Consider the following 17142-nt stretch of genomic DNA (forward strand, 5'->3'; position numbering starts at 1 on the left):
AGTCTATATTAGTTGTACATTGGGTAACTACATACTTACTTTTAGGCCCATATATCTATTTTTAACTTATATAGATATAGCTTCCTGATCAAATATATGCTTGGAAAAAATGTTTGTTTTCTTTGTAGTCTGATAGGAAAGGGAAGGTTACATGCTTAAAAAAGAAGACTCAAATCTTTTGTATTTATAACCTTGGATTCTAGAAAAAGCTGTGAAAAAACTGAGTGCGAGAATTTTGAATACAAGTGTTTCTCTTGCTTAAGCTCTTTTCACATAATTTACTACTTAAGAAAAGCTTACCCAGGAAAAATTATGCCCAATAATTTTCCAAATTAGATCTAACATTCTTTACATGGTCAAGAAATTTACAAGTTTGTATGCAACTTCTTGCCTCCCAAAATCCAGAATACATTTTCTCTGGAGCATTTGTTTAGATGACTCAGAGTTGCTAACATAAAACAATATTTTGGTACTTGTATTGGGAATTATAATAAAAACGTGTTTGAACTGAATAAGGACTTGTGTGAATATTCTGTGCTAGAATAATGGGATATTGTGATCCATTTGAGTCTGTGCTTATTCCCAAGAGTGAATAAAATAAATGGCCAGGTTTTATACTTGATGTAATCATTCATATTTCAATGAGTATTTTCCCCCTGGAAGACAAAGCAAACTCTTTGTGATATTTGCATTAGTGAATTTTAGAGATAACTACATAATGTGTAACGCACCGTTTTAATCTTTAACATGGGGGCTGTCTTTATGTCATTGGTTTCATTCAAGACTTTATATAGCTCTGTGAAAGCTGGGTCACTTACCAGATAGAGGGACAACTAAATTAAGATATGCTTGCCAAGAGTTGTTAAAATGTAAATTGTTTCAAATAAAACCTTTAATATCAGATGTAGTTTTTAAGGTATAGACGTTCTTTTCTCATAGTCTTTAAAACCATAGTGTTTTCAGAGGTACATTAATACCTTCCAGGTGTGCTCAGTTACCTTAGAGATGTTAGAATCGGGGACACAAGGAAAAGACCTGAGCCATCAGAGGATTTAACGTGAGATTTCAGTGATCCCTTTCCAAAGCTGAAAATTTTATTTTATAATAATCACAGTCTCCTGATGATGTTTAAACTGGATGAGTAGAATATTATCACTATAGTGAGTCATCACTCATGATTCAGAGGAAGATTTGTGCCGTACCATATTGTGGGATACAATTTGAAGGTATTTATATAGTTTAAATGGACAATATGAAAAATGTATGTGTACGTAACCTAATGAATTTCTGAGTCCTGTTCACAGTAGTAAGTTATCATTAATTGACCTAAGGTTATAAATGTATATTTGAAGAGATGCATATGATCATTTTATTTAGGATTTGGATATTTTAAGAGATGCATGCCAGTGCCCCCAAAATCTATCATAGATTTATTTTAGAAGAGTAACAACATATGTGCAAAATATGTCCTCCCTGTTGGAGCCTCATTGAATCTGGAAGGAAAACTCTATGTCAGTAGGACCATTTAGATATGAAAAATAAATTTTATGGCAAGGTCTTTCCAGGAAATAAATCCTCTTGGATAGAATCCAAAATGGATCCATATCATACTTGATTGCATACCGTAGTGGATCGAGTTATACTGAAGCTTCATGCTTACTTGAGTAAGAAGATGCAGTCTTAAAATACCCTTGTATTTTATCCATAAGCGATGAAAGCTCTTAATTCTCTTCCTGTGCAGATTTTACCAGTTAAGAGAAAGAATCAAAAGGCAAAGTGGTAAAATAAAAAATATTACCCTTTAATTCTATTTTTTTCCCTTATATTGGAAATTCTTTATAGTACAACAGTAACTACTTTTCTTATACTATGTTATGAAGAAATGATTAAAACTAAATGTTACCAACGTAGGAAGAACTATCCTTCTGCACTATTATACTTACATATTTAGGTATTTTTTCTGAAACTAAGGCATATGTCTATTAAATTTTGAATTAAACGCTGAGAACTTTTTTGATTTGAGGGAGGCTGTATTTGTCACTTTTTGTGTATTTTCACGTACTTGTTGGTTATCAGTAATAGGTGTAATTTTAATGGCACTTGTTACAACTAGGAATTTCTCACTGATAATTTCAGCTAATAGCATCATTTATTCTGTGCTTGATTTAGTCACATTTTGCCTATCTTTCTAATATTCTTTAATGCCTTCTTCATTCTTTTAGTCATTTAATTTTGTACCCTTTCAATTCTTGTCCAGAGTTAGAACATTTTTAAGACATTATAATTTTAAATTATCACAAATTTCCTTTGGGGTTAAGTAGCTATTTCCATTTTCCCATGAAGCTTCTATTTTACCATATTTTATTTTTCCATTGCCTAATGTCTTTTTTTAGATGAGATTCTCAAGAATAATGTTTACTTTTTAGCTTGGATTAGCTTGACAAAAATAGTACAATTAGTAGACAAAAATACAATGAATATATTTAGTATTTACTATGTGTTTTACTTAGTACAGGCATACTTGATTAGCCAGATGATATCTGCATGATAAACCAGTTTAAATGGTTTCTGTGATTTACCAGTTAATAAAATAACTAGCCAGTAAGAGTTAAACAACAGGATTGACTAATTTCTTCTTTCTCTGAAAGAAGTTGTTTTTTTCAACCGCTTCAATTAATTGAACCAGCTGGCACAATCAAACCTGTTATCTGTTTAAGCCTATCTAAGAGTCTTTTTCTTCTACATTTTTGCTAATTTAACTAACTGTGTTAACTGAGGACATTAATAGCAACTCCGTGTTGAAAATAGAAACCTAGAGAAAATATCAATTTGAAGGAAGTTGACAAGGCTAATATTTAAACTTCTGGAAGGGGAAGGAACAAGTACCCTAAACAGACAATTCTGGTAATAGTCCAGACAGAATAAAATATTTTGTTGGTCCTTACCTCACACTTCAGAGGTATTTAAAATATACTTGTAATCATTGACTACTACTTCTCCTTTTTTCCTTTTTTCCTTCCTTCCTTCCTTCCTCTTTGTTTGGGGAGGGCAGGGATAGGTACTAACCAGGAGAAATTACCTTTAGTTCTACAGGTGGTAAAATAAAAGGAGAGAAGTCTTCAAAATAGAAGTAGTGACCCTAGAAAAGAAGAAAGAGAATAAAAATTTGTTAGATTATTTTTTTTTAATGCTTGTGTTTTTAGAACTTGTTTTTAAGTTCACTTGTAGTGTTAGGATATTTTAAAATAAGAGCATATTAGAGCATTTTAAAAGCATACTGAATATAAGTTTTTCTCTCACAGTGCATCTGTTACAGAAAGTTTTGGCAAGAAATGTACTGTGTAATGAATGTTTTCTTTACATTTCTATAATGATTAAATTTTGGTTAGACTTGTTCTTTAATGTCATTTGTATTGAATACCAAGATGTCCTGACAGAGAGGAAACAATGATAAACAGAGTCACATCACAGATCACACTTGATCTAAAGGTCCTATCAAACCTCATAAATATACTACCATGTGTAAAATAGGTAGCTAGTGGGAACCTGCTGTATAGTACAGGGAGCTCAGCTCGGTGCTCCGTGACGACCTAGATGGGTGGGATGGAGGGGGAGTGGGAGGGAGGCCCAAGAAGGAGGGGATATAGGTATACATATAGCTGATTCACTTCAATGTACAACAGAAACTAACACAACATTGTAAAGCAATTTTACTCCAGTTAAAAAAAAAAAAGGTCCTATCATTCAAAGGTCTGTTGTAGAGGCATGTAATACATCGTTAGAAAGAATATAATTCTTTATTTCCTCAGGCTTCATGGTGTTCATCTATACAGGTAACTCCTGATTACCTATATAAATTTCAGGATTTCCCATTGCCAAAATTTTTGTTTCTAAAAGACACGCATAGTTTAACTGGATGCTATTCCAAATCAGCATAGTTAAACATAATAGTCTTTACTGTGTACTTTCAAAATATATCAAAATTCCTCAACATGTAAACTTCCTGACTATTTTTTTACATCATATAAGATAGAATACTGTAGAGTCCCAAAATAAATTATCAATTATTTTTCCCTTCTCTCTCTCTTTCTTTAATTTCTATTTCACATAGATTAAAACTTAACCGTCATTTTGGCAGGATGTGTGATTTCAAGCTATTAAGGTGAGCTGTGTAAAAAGGAAGGTCAAAAACCATGAACTGAGTCATAAACTATGTAGCCTACCCCAGTGACCTACATTGTACATTGTATTTATGCTTGGATTTTTGAACAAATTTTGTTTATCTGTACAAAAGTATTGTCACAATATAAAATAGTTGTACTATGCCATTTTTTGAGTGTCCAGCAATACGTGTTAAAGTAATAGAACTATGGGTCTATTATAGATATGCTAAAAAGTGTTTTCATACTGGCTGAAATGGCAACATCTTATCATGTGAAGATACAGTTAATTTTGTGATCATTATTTTTGTTTGCGATTGCATTAAAGTTCTTATTTTTTAATATGTTATTGTATATGTAGCTAAGCAGTAAGATCTGTAAGATAAACATGAAAATTTGTGAATTTTAGTTTCACTTTAGAATAATTTCTCAAACCACAATATCATTTCCAAATGCTGTGACGTTTAGAATTGGGAGTGCTCGTAAGTTAATGCATCCTGATGTATTGCTTAATTCAGTATATAGAGAATCTTAATTTTTTTAAAAACTTATTTAATACGTAAATACAGGCATGAAAATGAGATCTATAGGTATGCAACTAAAAATTATTTCAAACAATGGTAAATGTGTGTGCCTATGAAAAATGAAATGATTGTGTCACACTAATCACCATACTTTTGAAGATGTACCATAAAATGACTTGGAGAAGACAGTATTGTTTATATTTATGAAAAAAGTACATTTTCCTAGAAAATATTCTCTCGTATTGGCCTTTCATACTCCATTTTTGTAAACTTTTTTGAGAATCTGTCACATTCTACTGACTTAGGAGTGTAATGTATCTTTTTTGGGAAACGATATGAATTATCTTTCTTGTACACCAGTCAGGATGTGAGTGAACTAATTTTTTGGGAAGTTACTCTCTATTATCTTTCTTTCAAAAGTGGGATTCTAACAAAGCAAATTTAAATATGTTTCTGACTGTGAGATAAATCTCCCCATTATGAAACACTGCATGATAGATTTACCTTATAAATAGCTTTTACGCGGTTATGCCGTACAATAAGGTGAGTTAGGAACTAAGTGAAAAGCTCTAAAGCGATAAATTTTTTTGTTTTTGGAGACTCAAAGGAACATCCATGTGCTAAATAGCATGCTTCTTGATTTCAGCCAAGTTCAAAAACTTTGTAGAAATAGATCATTTAAAAATGATAACTATGTGTCATTGTTGTTGTTGTTTTGTGTGTTGTTTGTGTGCGTATGTATTTTCTTTTTCATTTTAACCAGCCTCTTATACCTAGAAGTCCCACAAGCAGCGTTGCCACGCCTTCCAGCACCATCAGTACACCCACCAAAAGAGACAGTTCCGCCCTCCAGGATCTCTACATTCCCCCTCCTCCTGCAGAACCGTATATTCCCAGGTATAAAACTAACCATCATGTTGTTCTACGTAGCTTCTAGCTAAAGACTAACCTAAGTGCACGTAAACTGTGAAGTAAATTCTCACGAAACACCTTGAATATTTTCTCAGTTAAGAATTCTGAGCACATTCTGGAAAATCATTGCCTTATAGAGACTGTACTCTAGTTAACAATAACAATAACAATAACTAATTTGTATTAAACACTCTACATTAAATATCTTATAAGCATTATCTCACATAATAGGAAACTAATATAAAATAGCAGCTAGGATTATTTTAGTAAGTAAAAAATAAGTGAGGCTCTTTGGTAAGAAGCCACAGGAAATCTCAAGTTACTTTGAAGCATTTCATACTTTATTTCTAAAAGAGAAAGTTAGAGATAACTTCTATGCTTTCTTAAATGTATGTAATGAGGAAGATTTTTTTTTCTTGGATGATGATGAGGGAGAGTGTTTCTTCCCCCAATACCTCTGTCTCTACAGTTTCCACTTGGTTAGTTCATTAATGTTTCTTTCAGAAAGTAGAGAGAGTTTGCAAGAGAATGAGTTGCCTTTAAAGTCTATTTTCAGATTTCTGGAGGCTGTATCTCCATTTCATGTTCCAAATTCCTATTTGAAATTCTTGGCAGGTGGAAGACTATAACTTTGTGCCATCATGCATTTTGTCCAAAAGCATTATGATTTCCAGCCTTGTGGAATACAAAAATTATGGAAAAGGGCCAGCACTAAATGGGGATAATTAATACCAATCACAAAGTATTTTGATTCAGTTTTTAAATTAGTTGTGCAGTCAGTCAAAAACAATAATTTAAGGTCTCTTGTTTCCAAGCTATACTTAATCTTAAAATTCTTTAATAAATAAAAGTACTGAAATTCCATGTTTTAATTAATTTTCACTATTCTTCACTTTAGTATACCTAATGTTTCATTCTGTTGGATATGATGGTACTGACATTTTACCATCTAAATGCTACATGACAACATTGGCATGTCTGCAAATACTGTGTTGTCATCTACTAATAAAACTACAGTCAATTTTATTAACATTTTAGGTCTTTTTTTGAGAATTAAATGTGGTTGTGAGAACATGGTTTGTGAGAAGATACAATTTACTAAGCTGGCGTTTCCAAACTCGTTCTAATATATAATTTACAGTCATGTTAAATTTACAATCAGATGTACAAATTCATCTGATATCCTAGTCAAATTCAAGTTGAATTTTAATCTATTAAGATAGTATCAGACTTTTTGAATACTCTTGTAAGAGGAGCAATAAAACCATGTGTGTTTCAAATAGGAAATGAATCTTTTGGTTTGTTTTCATTTTAATGGGAAAGATTTTTATTTCAGTGCAAATGATTATTTAAAAGACCTTATTCTTCAGAGGGCTACATGTACAGATAAACATTAGAAAATTATTTTTAGCAAGTCTCTGCGGTTCTTTGATGTTCTTTCCTTGTCTCTTGGATAGGGAGGAACTTGTAATAAAGAGAGTATTTCCTAGACAGAATGTATTTAAAATGTACTTCAGAAGACAAAGGAGTTAAAGAATCCAGTTCTGTCCTCTAAGTGTGGTGCAGATATGATGGAGGCAATATATTGAAGTCAATAAAAAGCTTTAAACATGCTGTTTACAAAAACAGGAGAATGCAAGAGATTGAAGTATCAGCATAGTGGTACTTGTTTTGGTAGTATTGCTTGAACGTTCCATACTTTTCAGTAAAATTCATAAGTAGGGTATTATCTGTCGCCTTAATTGATTCTTAGTCTAGTGTGTAATTTAACAGAATGTTCTAAATGTTTTTGAGTCAGATTATTAGTTACCTCGTCACACAATCGTTTGATATAGCCCAGTTAGAAAATATGTGCATGAAACTCCCTTTGTACCACAGCCTCATATAAATTATCTGCATTTTCTGGTTTGATTTGAAGTTATAGTCATAAAACTTTTTGCATTTGTCATTCTTTTATAGGTACAGCTGTGGCTTTTTTTTTCTCATTTTGAGGATGAATGAGGCTCACCTAATTTAACTCATCTGAACGTTTATTTTTTCCTACATTAAAAACTTTTGTTTATGTGGCATAGGCATTTGGGTGATAATTTGAATTGTAAATAATAAAAGCTTTCTCATCTTAAAACCAAAAAACCTTAAAAATGGTAGGACTGGTTGTCAAATTAGGTAGACTTTTTTTCATGTGATTATAATTCTTTGAACACATTTATTCCAGAAAAAGAATGTGATTGCAAAAGTGACTTTTTCTTTAAAAGAGAAAACACTCATGTATGTGAAGTGAGTGAAATTTGGTCAGTTTTTTATTATATGACTGTATACAATTTCGTTATCATAGTATACAGTGAACTTTTATACTTAACCAAATTTCTTTTTCTGTCATGAAAACCAAGAATTTATAGGTCTTGCACAACTGTGAAGTTTAAATACTAATTTCTCGTATTAATTTTACTGTGAGCCATTAAATATAAAGATAGTCCAGTGAAGCAGTGCTCTAACTTTCCATCTGTTCCCTTAAATCCTTTTTAGAGCAAAAGTGTAGATTTATTAAATATATGTATAGATGTATAACATTAAGAAAATTTTTATAGCAGTACAAATTAATATGTTGAGTTATTCAGGGTCTCATAATGTGAGTACATATACACATAGCCACACCCACTTATATACGCAATACATGTATCAATTCATTCTACTGCAAAGTTTGGTTTTGATCTGTACTTTTCTTAATTCAACTTTATTGAATGCATCCCATATAGACATGTCTAATAAATCTTCTTTGTTGGTAGAAGGCCTCTCATACCATTATAGATAAGGAATACCAGCCCTTCCCATTTTCTACCACAGGGTGTGTCCTTATAAGTAGAGCATGGTGAATTAACTAGGGCTGAATCACCCTCTGATCTCAGCTGCATTAACATTCATGTCACAGGCCTGGCAGAAACGTCTGCCCATTTATGGATAGGCATAACCTTCCCCAGTGCCCCAAGTTCATTAGGGCTGTTTCCAAGCTAATTGCAGTGTCAGTTTCTTTTTGCTAGAGGACTAGCTAACAAAAAGCACCAGGCAATTTGTTAAGGAAAAGTTTTTAGCTAGCCAAAAATAAAATTGTGCCTGGATTTTATATTTATTTTCTTTGTGTTGCCTAAGAACTAGCTTTCATAGTTACAATTTGGTAATAAGCAATACTTTTATTTATACAATGGAATATTACGCAGCCATAAAAAGAAACAAAATTGAGCTATTTGTAGTGAGGTAGATAGACCTAGAGTCTGTCATACAGAGTGAAGTAAGTCAGAAAGAGAAAGACAAATACCGTATGCTAACACATATATATGGAATTTAAGGGGAAAAAATGTCATGAAGAACCTAGGGGTAAGACGGGAATAAAGACACAGACCTACTAGAGAATGGACTTGGGGATATGGGGAGGGGGAAGGGTAAGCTGTGGCAAAGAGGGAGAGTGGCATGGACATATATACACTACCAAACGTAAAATAGGATAGCTAGTGCGAAGCAGCCGCATAGCACAGGGAGATCAACTCAGTGCTTTGTGACCACCTAGAGGGGTGAGATAGGGAGGGTGGGAGGGAGGGAGACACAAGAGGGACGAGATATGGGAACATATGTATATGTATAATTGATTCACTTTGTTATAAAGCAGAAACTAACACACCATTGTAAAGCAATTATACTCCAATAAAGATGTAAAAAAATAAAAAAAAATAAAAGAGTGACAGCTTTCTGATTCAGTCAGTCTTGAGAATATTATTTACTACTTTCTACATAGTTCAAATAATAGGAATATAGTTCTCTTCATTTGGACAAACCCAACCTCGACATTTGTATACTGAGAGAGAAGTATAGTATACTGTAGTATAAAAGTATAATATTTTTGGTGAACTGAAACTCATATTTTAGAATTGACATTAGCTTTATAAGCTCATCACCATCTCATAAGACTTAATAGGTCACTTATAAATTTGTTATTTTTATCTGTCTTGTTATAATTCAGTTTATTCTGTGGATTTAAGATTTCAGTCTTGGCACTTAAAATTAAATTTTATCTGGTTTGATAGTATTCATGGCACTGTTTAGGGTAGAACTGGAAACAAGAACTAGGAAGAAATAAAATTAGTGATCAACAAGGAAAGAAACGTTGCATTTACATCCATAGTCATGTTCTAGAATATGAGCTTTTCTAACAGAAATTTTATAGCTAGTCAGTGAAATTATCATAAAATAAGCAAGGTTCATTTTAACTAATCCTAAATGGAATATTTCTACCAAATTATTGTCCCAGTCACCTGGGCTGTGTGATTAATATTTACTATGTGTGAGTAACAGTTTTAGGGATCCCATAAATTTAAATTAGAGATTTTTCACTTCAGAATCCTATAGAAAAAAAAAATCAACTTGCCATCATCTTAAATCCCATTCTTAAACTCTATATATGGTAAGGTTTCTCCACCCTCTCTCCACAAGAAATGTTGCTGATGTGTAATTAAATTTTGATATATCCATTTAGAATGAGTTCCATGAACATATCTTTTTTTACTATTAAATGAGATAATACAGTTTAAATACAGAGAATAATTCTTTTCATTAAGGTTTATTTTAAATTAATAACAAGCTGTTTGAAATTCTTACAACACCAGTTTATATAGTGCTAACTTAGTTCTTAAGGTCACAGTACCCTCACAGAAGTGGCAGTTCTTAAATACATCTTTGTTTTTAAGCAGTGCAAATATTACCATGAATCAATTAGATAAACTGGCAGAAGAAAGCTACATTGTTAGCACTGTTAACATTATACCTACTTTCTTAAGCACTAAAAGGAATTTATGAGCTAAGATGATGTCTTTTATGTGCCATAGTATTGAACATGGACTAGAGCAGGAGTTAGAAGATCCATGGGCTATGTCTAGCTGTGTAACCTTTAGGCTAGTCATTTAACCTCTCTGAGCCTTGGCATTTTTTTTTCCTGCAAAACAGGAATAATTCAAAGTTGCCCTATAAACCTCAAAGAAAGTTTGGAAAGATCAGAAGATATATAGGAAGGACATTATTACTACTTTAGACTGTCTCTGTCATTTTACCACTGTAACACTTTTCTACATCCTTCTCCTTTACCATCTCTTTAGGGATGAAAAAGGAAACCTTCCTTGTGAAGACCTCAGAGGACACATGGTGGGCAAGCCAGTGCATAAGGGATCTGAATCACCAAATTCATTTCTGGATCAGGAATATCGAAAGAGGTTTAATATTGTGGAGGAAGATACTGTCTTGTATTGTTATGAATATGAAAAGGGAAGATCAAGTAGTCAAGGAAGACGAGAAAGCACCCCAACTTATGGTAAGAGTTCTTCTCTTACATTGATGAAAGAGCTTATGTCTGGTATGGGAATCTCAATTTCTTTTCCTAGGCTTTTGGGTTGTGAAAATTACTTGATAGCTTTTGAATCTTTATAATTGATCTGTGTCTGTCGTGTGCTTCCAAGTGGAATCTCAACAATATGAGGCATGACATTAAAATTTATTCCAGGTTTTCCAAAAATAAGCAAGAATAGTAGGTAGCATTTTAACTCATTAATGATTTACGGAAACCTTTTTGACTCACATGTAATTTTTGTAGATCAGGTGTTGCCAAACTGGACTAGTTCAAGGGTTTTTTTCCCGTTTTTTTAATGAATATTTACTGTTAACATAACTTATTTAAAATAAAATTTCCTTATTTCTCAGGTATTAAAAAATCTTTAGATGGACTTTTCTGGGTAAAATCTCATCTCAATTTTTGTTTTTTATAAGAAGCTGTAAATTTTGAGTGGATTTTAAATAGGAAGGACATAATGTATTTAAAGCAAAGATGGGCCTAGAGTTACCATGTCCCAGGATTTTTTATCTGACTCCTGTTTTTCCATGCATGACCCAGAAAGTAACCCAGTCACAAATACTTAAAAATTGATATAGTGTAGCTGTAAGATTTGCAGATAAAGTTGCCTAAAGTTAAAGTAGTAACACCTATGGTCCTATTGCAAGAATGAGTGTATTGAACTGGAATTCTATGCTCCATCCTTTTCAGTTTTGGGGGAAGGGCAGGATCCTTGCTGATTAGTCCAGACTTGATCAGTGGGAGCTGAGCAGAAGGAAAGTTGTTTCTAACTTTCTCTTTCCACCTGCCTCCCTTACTTTTTCACTATGGCCATATGCCTCCCTCCTGTGGTTCCGAAAGATTACCTACGTTATTACCCACGCCCTGTTTCCTTACAGCTCTTTGGTAATAATTATGTATGAAAAGTTTTGGCCAAAACGATCCTAAATAATAGGAACCATACCTATCTTGCTTTGTGTTATTCTCTGTACATGTGCTGTTTTATCATGTGCTCCTCCTCAATTATACTACTCTGGTGGCACTTATTTTGAACTGTCATAAATTGAAGGTATTTGTACCTTTGCTTTTCTCCACTATTATATTGTAAACCTCTGCAGTATAGAGGCCTGCCATCTTTTTATCCCTGCCCCTGCCCCCCATCACATGAGATTTTTATTTTTGTTAATTCGTTGCACAAGTATTTATTGACTACCTATTATTGGATAGGCATTAATGTATAGCAACTCTTCTTTTGTTATGTCCCAGAATTTTCTGGCTATTTTCTACTTGTGTTGAAGTAGATAAGAATGTTTAATTTAAGGGGAACTTATAGTCACCAGATGAAGTTGATTATTGACAGCTTTATAAAAAAATAGTTTACTAAGTTCTTACTTAAATGGCTCTGAATTCTTAGTTCCTTCAAACTATGGTTTAAAGCACCTAGTGCTATCATGTTCCACAGATCATATCTCTTCCAATAAAATAGAATACCATTTAAATTTTAGAAAAAGTAGATATCCTTTAGATTCTTGATATACTTTTATAAACCACTTAGGAGAAAAGAAATGTATATATGCTTAAAAGAGGGATAACGAAGTAAAAGCAAAAGTTCTTTTACTTTTGGTCATATAGTCTGAACTTTCACTAGAGATACTTATAGATACTTCAGTAGAGATTCCCTGGCACAACTTGAAAGTTGTTCCAGGTAGCTAGCAGTTGAATGTATATTTACCTTTTTAAAATCAGCTCTTAAATAATAAAACTTACCTTTCACATACGTGAATTTGTGGCCATAGTATTCCCAAAGATTAATTCATTTGTTAACTCATTCAGCTAATATTAGTTGTGTGCATCAGGTCAGCCAGGCACTTGGGATGCAAAGATGAATAAAACATAAATCTTCCCTGGAAGGCAGTCACAATGCAGAGGGAAAAAACAAAGAGATGCAGTGCAGCCACTTTAGGTAAGTAAGAAGGTGTGAACAGAGTGCTGCAGTAGCCTGGGAGCTGAAGCCCCAGAGTCTTCCTGGGAAGTCACATAAATAAAAGTGACATTTATGCTTGAGTTTTAAATGATGAATAGTCATTATCCAGGGTTTCTAAATGCTGGTTATCCCCACTAAATACCTGACACCTTCTCAAACCTAGGTCTGAGATCTGAGGGTTTATATAAATCTCCCAGCCCAGACCCTAAAGGTCCCAAGTAACTTCAAACCTTAATAAGCAATAATTGATGACAACTTCTTTATTTAACCTATAAAATGGTCCCATTACATGGACCCCCAAGTGTGACAATATTCTCTTGGATTTAAAAACAATGATAATGAAATACTTGATCCTGCTGAAGTATATTGAAAACAAAAAAAACCCTGAAGTTACAAAAAAAGTCCACATTTTATATTTTCTGAAAATGACAGTAATTTAACCTGTTACCACTTGTGTAATACCTTAAAAGGCATTGTATAAGTCCTTTAGCCTTACAGTGTTCAACTTAGCTCTTAGTTACAAATACCCTTATCTTCAAGTATGTGGACTTAGTCACCATTACTACCTATTAACTTCCCAGCTTACCTGTTTACTCAAAGAGGTTTAGAGTTATAAGAGTCTAAATAGGATTTTGAGAAGCAAAGGAGAAACATGATACAGTTTTTTTGTTTGTTTGTTTTTTTGCGATACGCGGGCCTCTCACTGTTATGGCCTCTCCCATTGCGGAGCACAGGCTCCGGACACGCAGGCTCAGCGGCCATGGCTCACGGGCCCAGCCGCTCCGCGGCATGTGGGATCTTCCCGGACCGGGGCACGAGCCCGTGTCCCCTGCATCGGCAGGGGGACTCTCAACCACTGCGCCACCAGGGAAGCCCCATGATACAGTTTTTAGTGTGTGCTTTTGGTTTCATTCATATGATAGATATATAAGACAAAAATATTTAGGGAAGCTCTGCTATTAGACACTGTGACATAGAAACAGATGGAAAGAAAAATACTTGAAAATATCCTAATTGAGAGCTTTAAAATGTATTGATTAACCAAAGTTCTCATTTTATATCATGAACCCACTCTTTGTGGCTAAGAGTGAAGTAAAAAATTAGTTATTTGCCCTAAGCTGTAAGATACAGTATGGATAGACAGTGGATGGCCCGTCTAGAAAATAAGTAAATAATACCTGTTGAGATTTATGTATGCCAGGCACTCTTCTAAGCATTTAAAAGTCATTAACCCTGTGAGGTAGATACTAATAGAATCCTCACTTTACAGATGGGTTAAATAACTTACCCAACTAGTAAGTGGTAGAGCTGGGATTAAATACCCATGGATATTTGTTGACTCTACCAGTGGTACTGGATAGCTAACTATTATGAAAATAATTTGCAAAAGTGTAGGGAAATAATTTCCAAAAATTTCATTACCCCTTCCAAATTCAAGCATTTGATTTCAGGCAAGCAGAACTAGATCTGTTCGAATATGTTTTTCTGTATGTTTTGTATTTCCTGACACTATAATAAACATGCATTTATATAGACATGGCCTTAACACACCTTAGGAAAAGATAGCTAAATTGAGGGGTACAGTTAGCAACAATGTGTATGCCCTTTTTAAATGAGAGAGCATATAATAGGTTTTACTTTCCTAAAACAATAAACAAGAATGATTTCTGGAAATACAGATATAGTAGGTGAGGCAACCTAGATTAGTGATCGCTGGCATTGACTTTATCATCAGCCATACTTGGTAATCCTGACTGCCATCTAATTAGTCCAGTGTGACCTTAGGAATGTTACTCAAGGCCTCAGTTTTCTCATTTGTTAAATGAAGATGACAATATCTGTCTCATAGACTTTCTGTTAGAATTTAATGACAACACACTGTAAATTGCCTAGAAAGTGCCCAGTATGTGCTAGATATTTCTTTTCACTGTTGTCATTATTACATAGAGACTTTAATGTTGCTGAGAAAATAGATCTTGAGTGTTTTTACCACAAAAAAAGGGTAACTATTTGAGATGATAGATGTGTTAAATAGCTTGATTGTGGTAATCATTTCACAATGTTTACATATAATATCAAATCATCATGTTAATATATGCAATTTTTATTTGTCAATTATACCTCAATAAAGCTAGGGAAAAAAACAAAGAACTGAAATATCTCAACAGGTAAATAATAATAATATGAGCCAGTTAAAAGTTTTTCAAGAATAAGATGGAGTGAATAAACAGAAAGTTCAGAAAAAAAAAAGAAACTTTAATGTGAAAGTAAAAGGGTGAAAAAAGATAGCATTAAATCACTAACTATTTGGTCTCATCTGCTCATGCTTCAAAGGCAAAGGTTCAAATTTGATGAGATCAGTTGCTTGGCAACTTTTCAGAATGGTAATATTTCCCATCAGCTTTCCCTTTTCACTGTTCACAGACTCCTTGCCCTTGCTGTTCCATCATAGCACATTTCTGTGCATAGAAACCTGCTAAAAGGTAGACACAGTTGGCTGAGTTCCTTTGTGGTTGTGAGTGGTCATATTTTATAAGAATAGGATAAAAACATTTTTTACAGTAATATTATAGAATAGTATTGGTTTGAAGGAATTCAGACCTTTTCTGATTTATTGAAAATCCAGGACCTCACAAAAAGCACGTGAACGAATGCAAGGTTGGTATTTTACAAGTGCTCCTCAGAAATGTTATTTGTACACACTGTGCATTGAGGAAAATTAATTTCTGTAATATTATACCTGAACATTTTCCACCAGAGTAGTTGGGACAAGAGAAAACCAAATACCATGTCCCTTTTATCCACTTGAATAGCAAATGGCTTGAAGTGATTTAACAGTAGCATGGTGAAGGACTTATGGGCAGTGATACTGTGAACTGAGTTTTATCAGTGTGAGGTAGGGATATGGTCTGAAGGTTCCAGGGTCTCTCATACTTCAAAATCACCTTTCTCTATCTTACAACTTCATTCTATCTTTTGGGCAGTTAAATTAGAATTAATAACATTATTTCAAACATTTCTTAAAGGTACACGTAATACATTTGCATTTCTTTATTTCCAAATAGAAGCTTGTTCCCTTTCCTGTGATTTTTGCATATAAATTATCTTTCTTATCAAATAAAAGTTCAGCTGTCATTCATCAGCTATGCTAGAGAGAAAAGAAAATGGGATTCTAACCACAAGAAATTTCTGTGCTCAAGTAAAACGCACTACTTCCAAAGCAGAACTAAACATAGAAATAGAAATTAGTGAATCAAAAATTCAGAAATATGAGATATGTACTATACTCACAGGAATTCTTATTCCTTTGGACTTATTTAATACACCTCATAAAGACTGCATGTTAGTGAGCTTCACAAAATAATTTTGAATATCAAGGTGATGGTGATAAGGGACCATGTAACTGATGGAAAAGTAGTTCAGCAATATTTTGGCATAGAAATAGAAAATAGTCTGTTCCTAATGTAAAAATTAGAGTAATCACCTAGGGAAGGCACTCTTCTTTAATTTGTGTAATTTTACTGATAGAAATAGAGCATGAGTTTTGAGGTCAGATAGACCTGAATTTGGTGCCAAGGCTTGGCCTTTAATAACTGACTGACCTTGTAATTGAGCCTTAGCCTCACTGTGTTTTTGTTTCCTTATCTGTAAAATGGGATAGCAATACTACTTTTAGTGTTTTTATGAGCATTAAATGAGATACTATATCTCAAGTACTTAGCACTGGTCTTGCCTCATAGAAAGTACTCAAGAAATGGTGCCTAGGGACTTCCCTGGTGGTCCAGTGGTTAAGACTTCGCCTTCCAATGCAGTGGGTATGGATTCGATCCCTGGATCGGGGAGCTAAGATCCCACATGCCTCACGGCCAAAAAACATAAAACAGAAGCAATATTGTAACAAATTCAATAAAGACTTAAAAAAAAAAAAGAAACCATGCTCACAAGAAATGGTGCCTAAATGGCATAATAAATTACTGCTGCTCATAAATAAAAGTGTCTCAAAGATTCTGAAGTGCTGATGGATCAAATTAACACTTCCTCCTTTCCTGTGGAGGGACTTAATAAAGAACAAAAGGAATGGAAGTATTCCCTCGGTTTGGTCCCTCTACCTACCCAATAAATAACCAGCCATTTAAATCATACCAATTAAAAGAAATATAGAATTTGCTTGTTTCTTTTGGTTTGGTTTTGAAA

The 17142-nt window shown here is 33.6% G+C and overlaps 1 protein-coding gene across 11 annotated transcripts in view; it reads left to right on the forward strand.

Moving 5' to 3' along the window:
• CNKSR2 (connector enhancer of kinase suppressor of Ras 2) overlaps positions 1–17142 on the forward strand; it is a 258260-nt gene that overhangs the window by 143744 nt on the left and 97374 nt on the right. For all 11 annotated transcript variants that reach the window (XM_049704702.1, XM_049704705.1, XM_049704701.1 and 8 more), the window contains 2 exons: positions 5448–5581; positions 10738–10949. In XM_049704702.1, coding sequence (XP_049560659.1) covers positions 5448–5581; positions 10738–10949 — 346 coding nt within the window. The remainder of the gene's footprint in view (positions 1–5447; positions 5582–10737; positions 10950–17142) is intronic.

The sequence above is a fragment of the Orcinus orca genome, chromosome X, assembly GCF_937001465.1.
Source record: "Orcinus orca chromosome X, mOrcOrc1.1, whole genome shotgun sequence".
In the NCBI taxonomy this organism is placed as follows: domain Eukaryota; kingdom Metazoa; phylum Chordata; class Mammalia; order Artiodactyla; family Delphinidae; genus Orcinus; species Orcinus orca.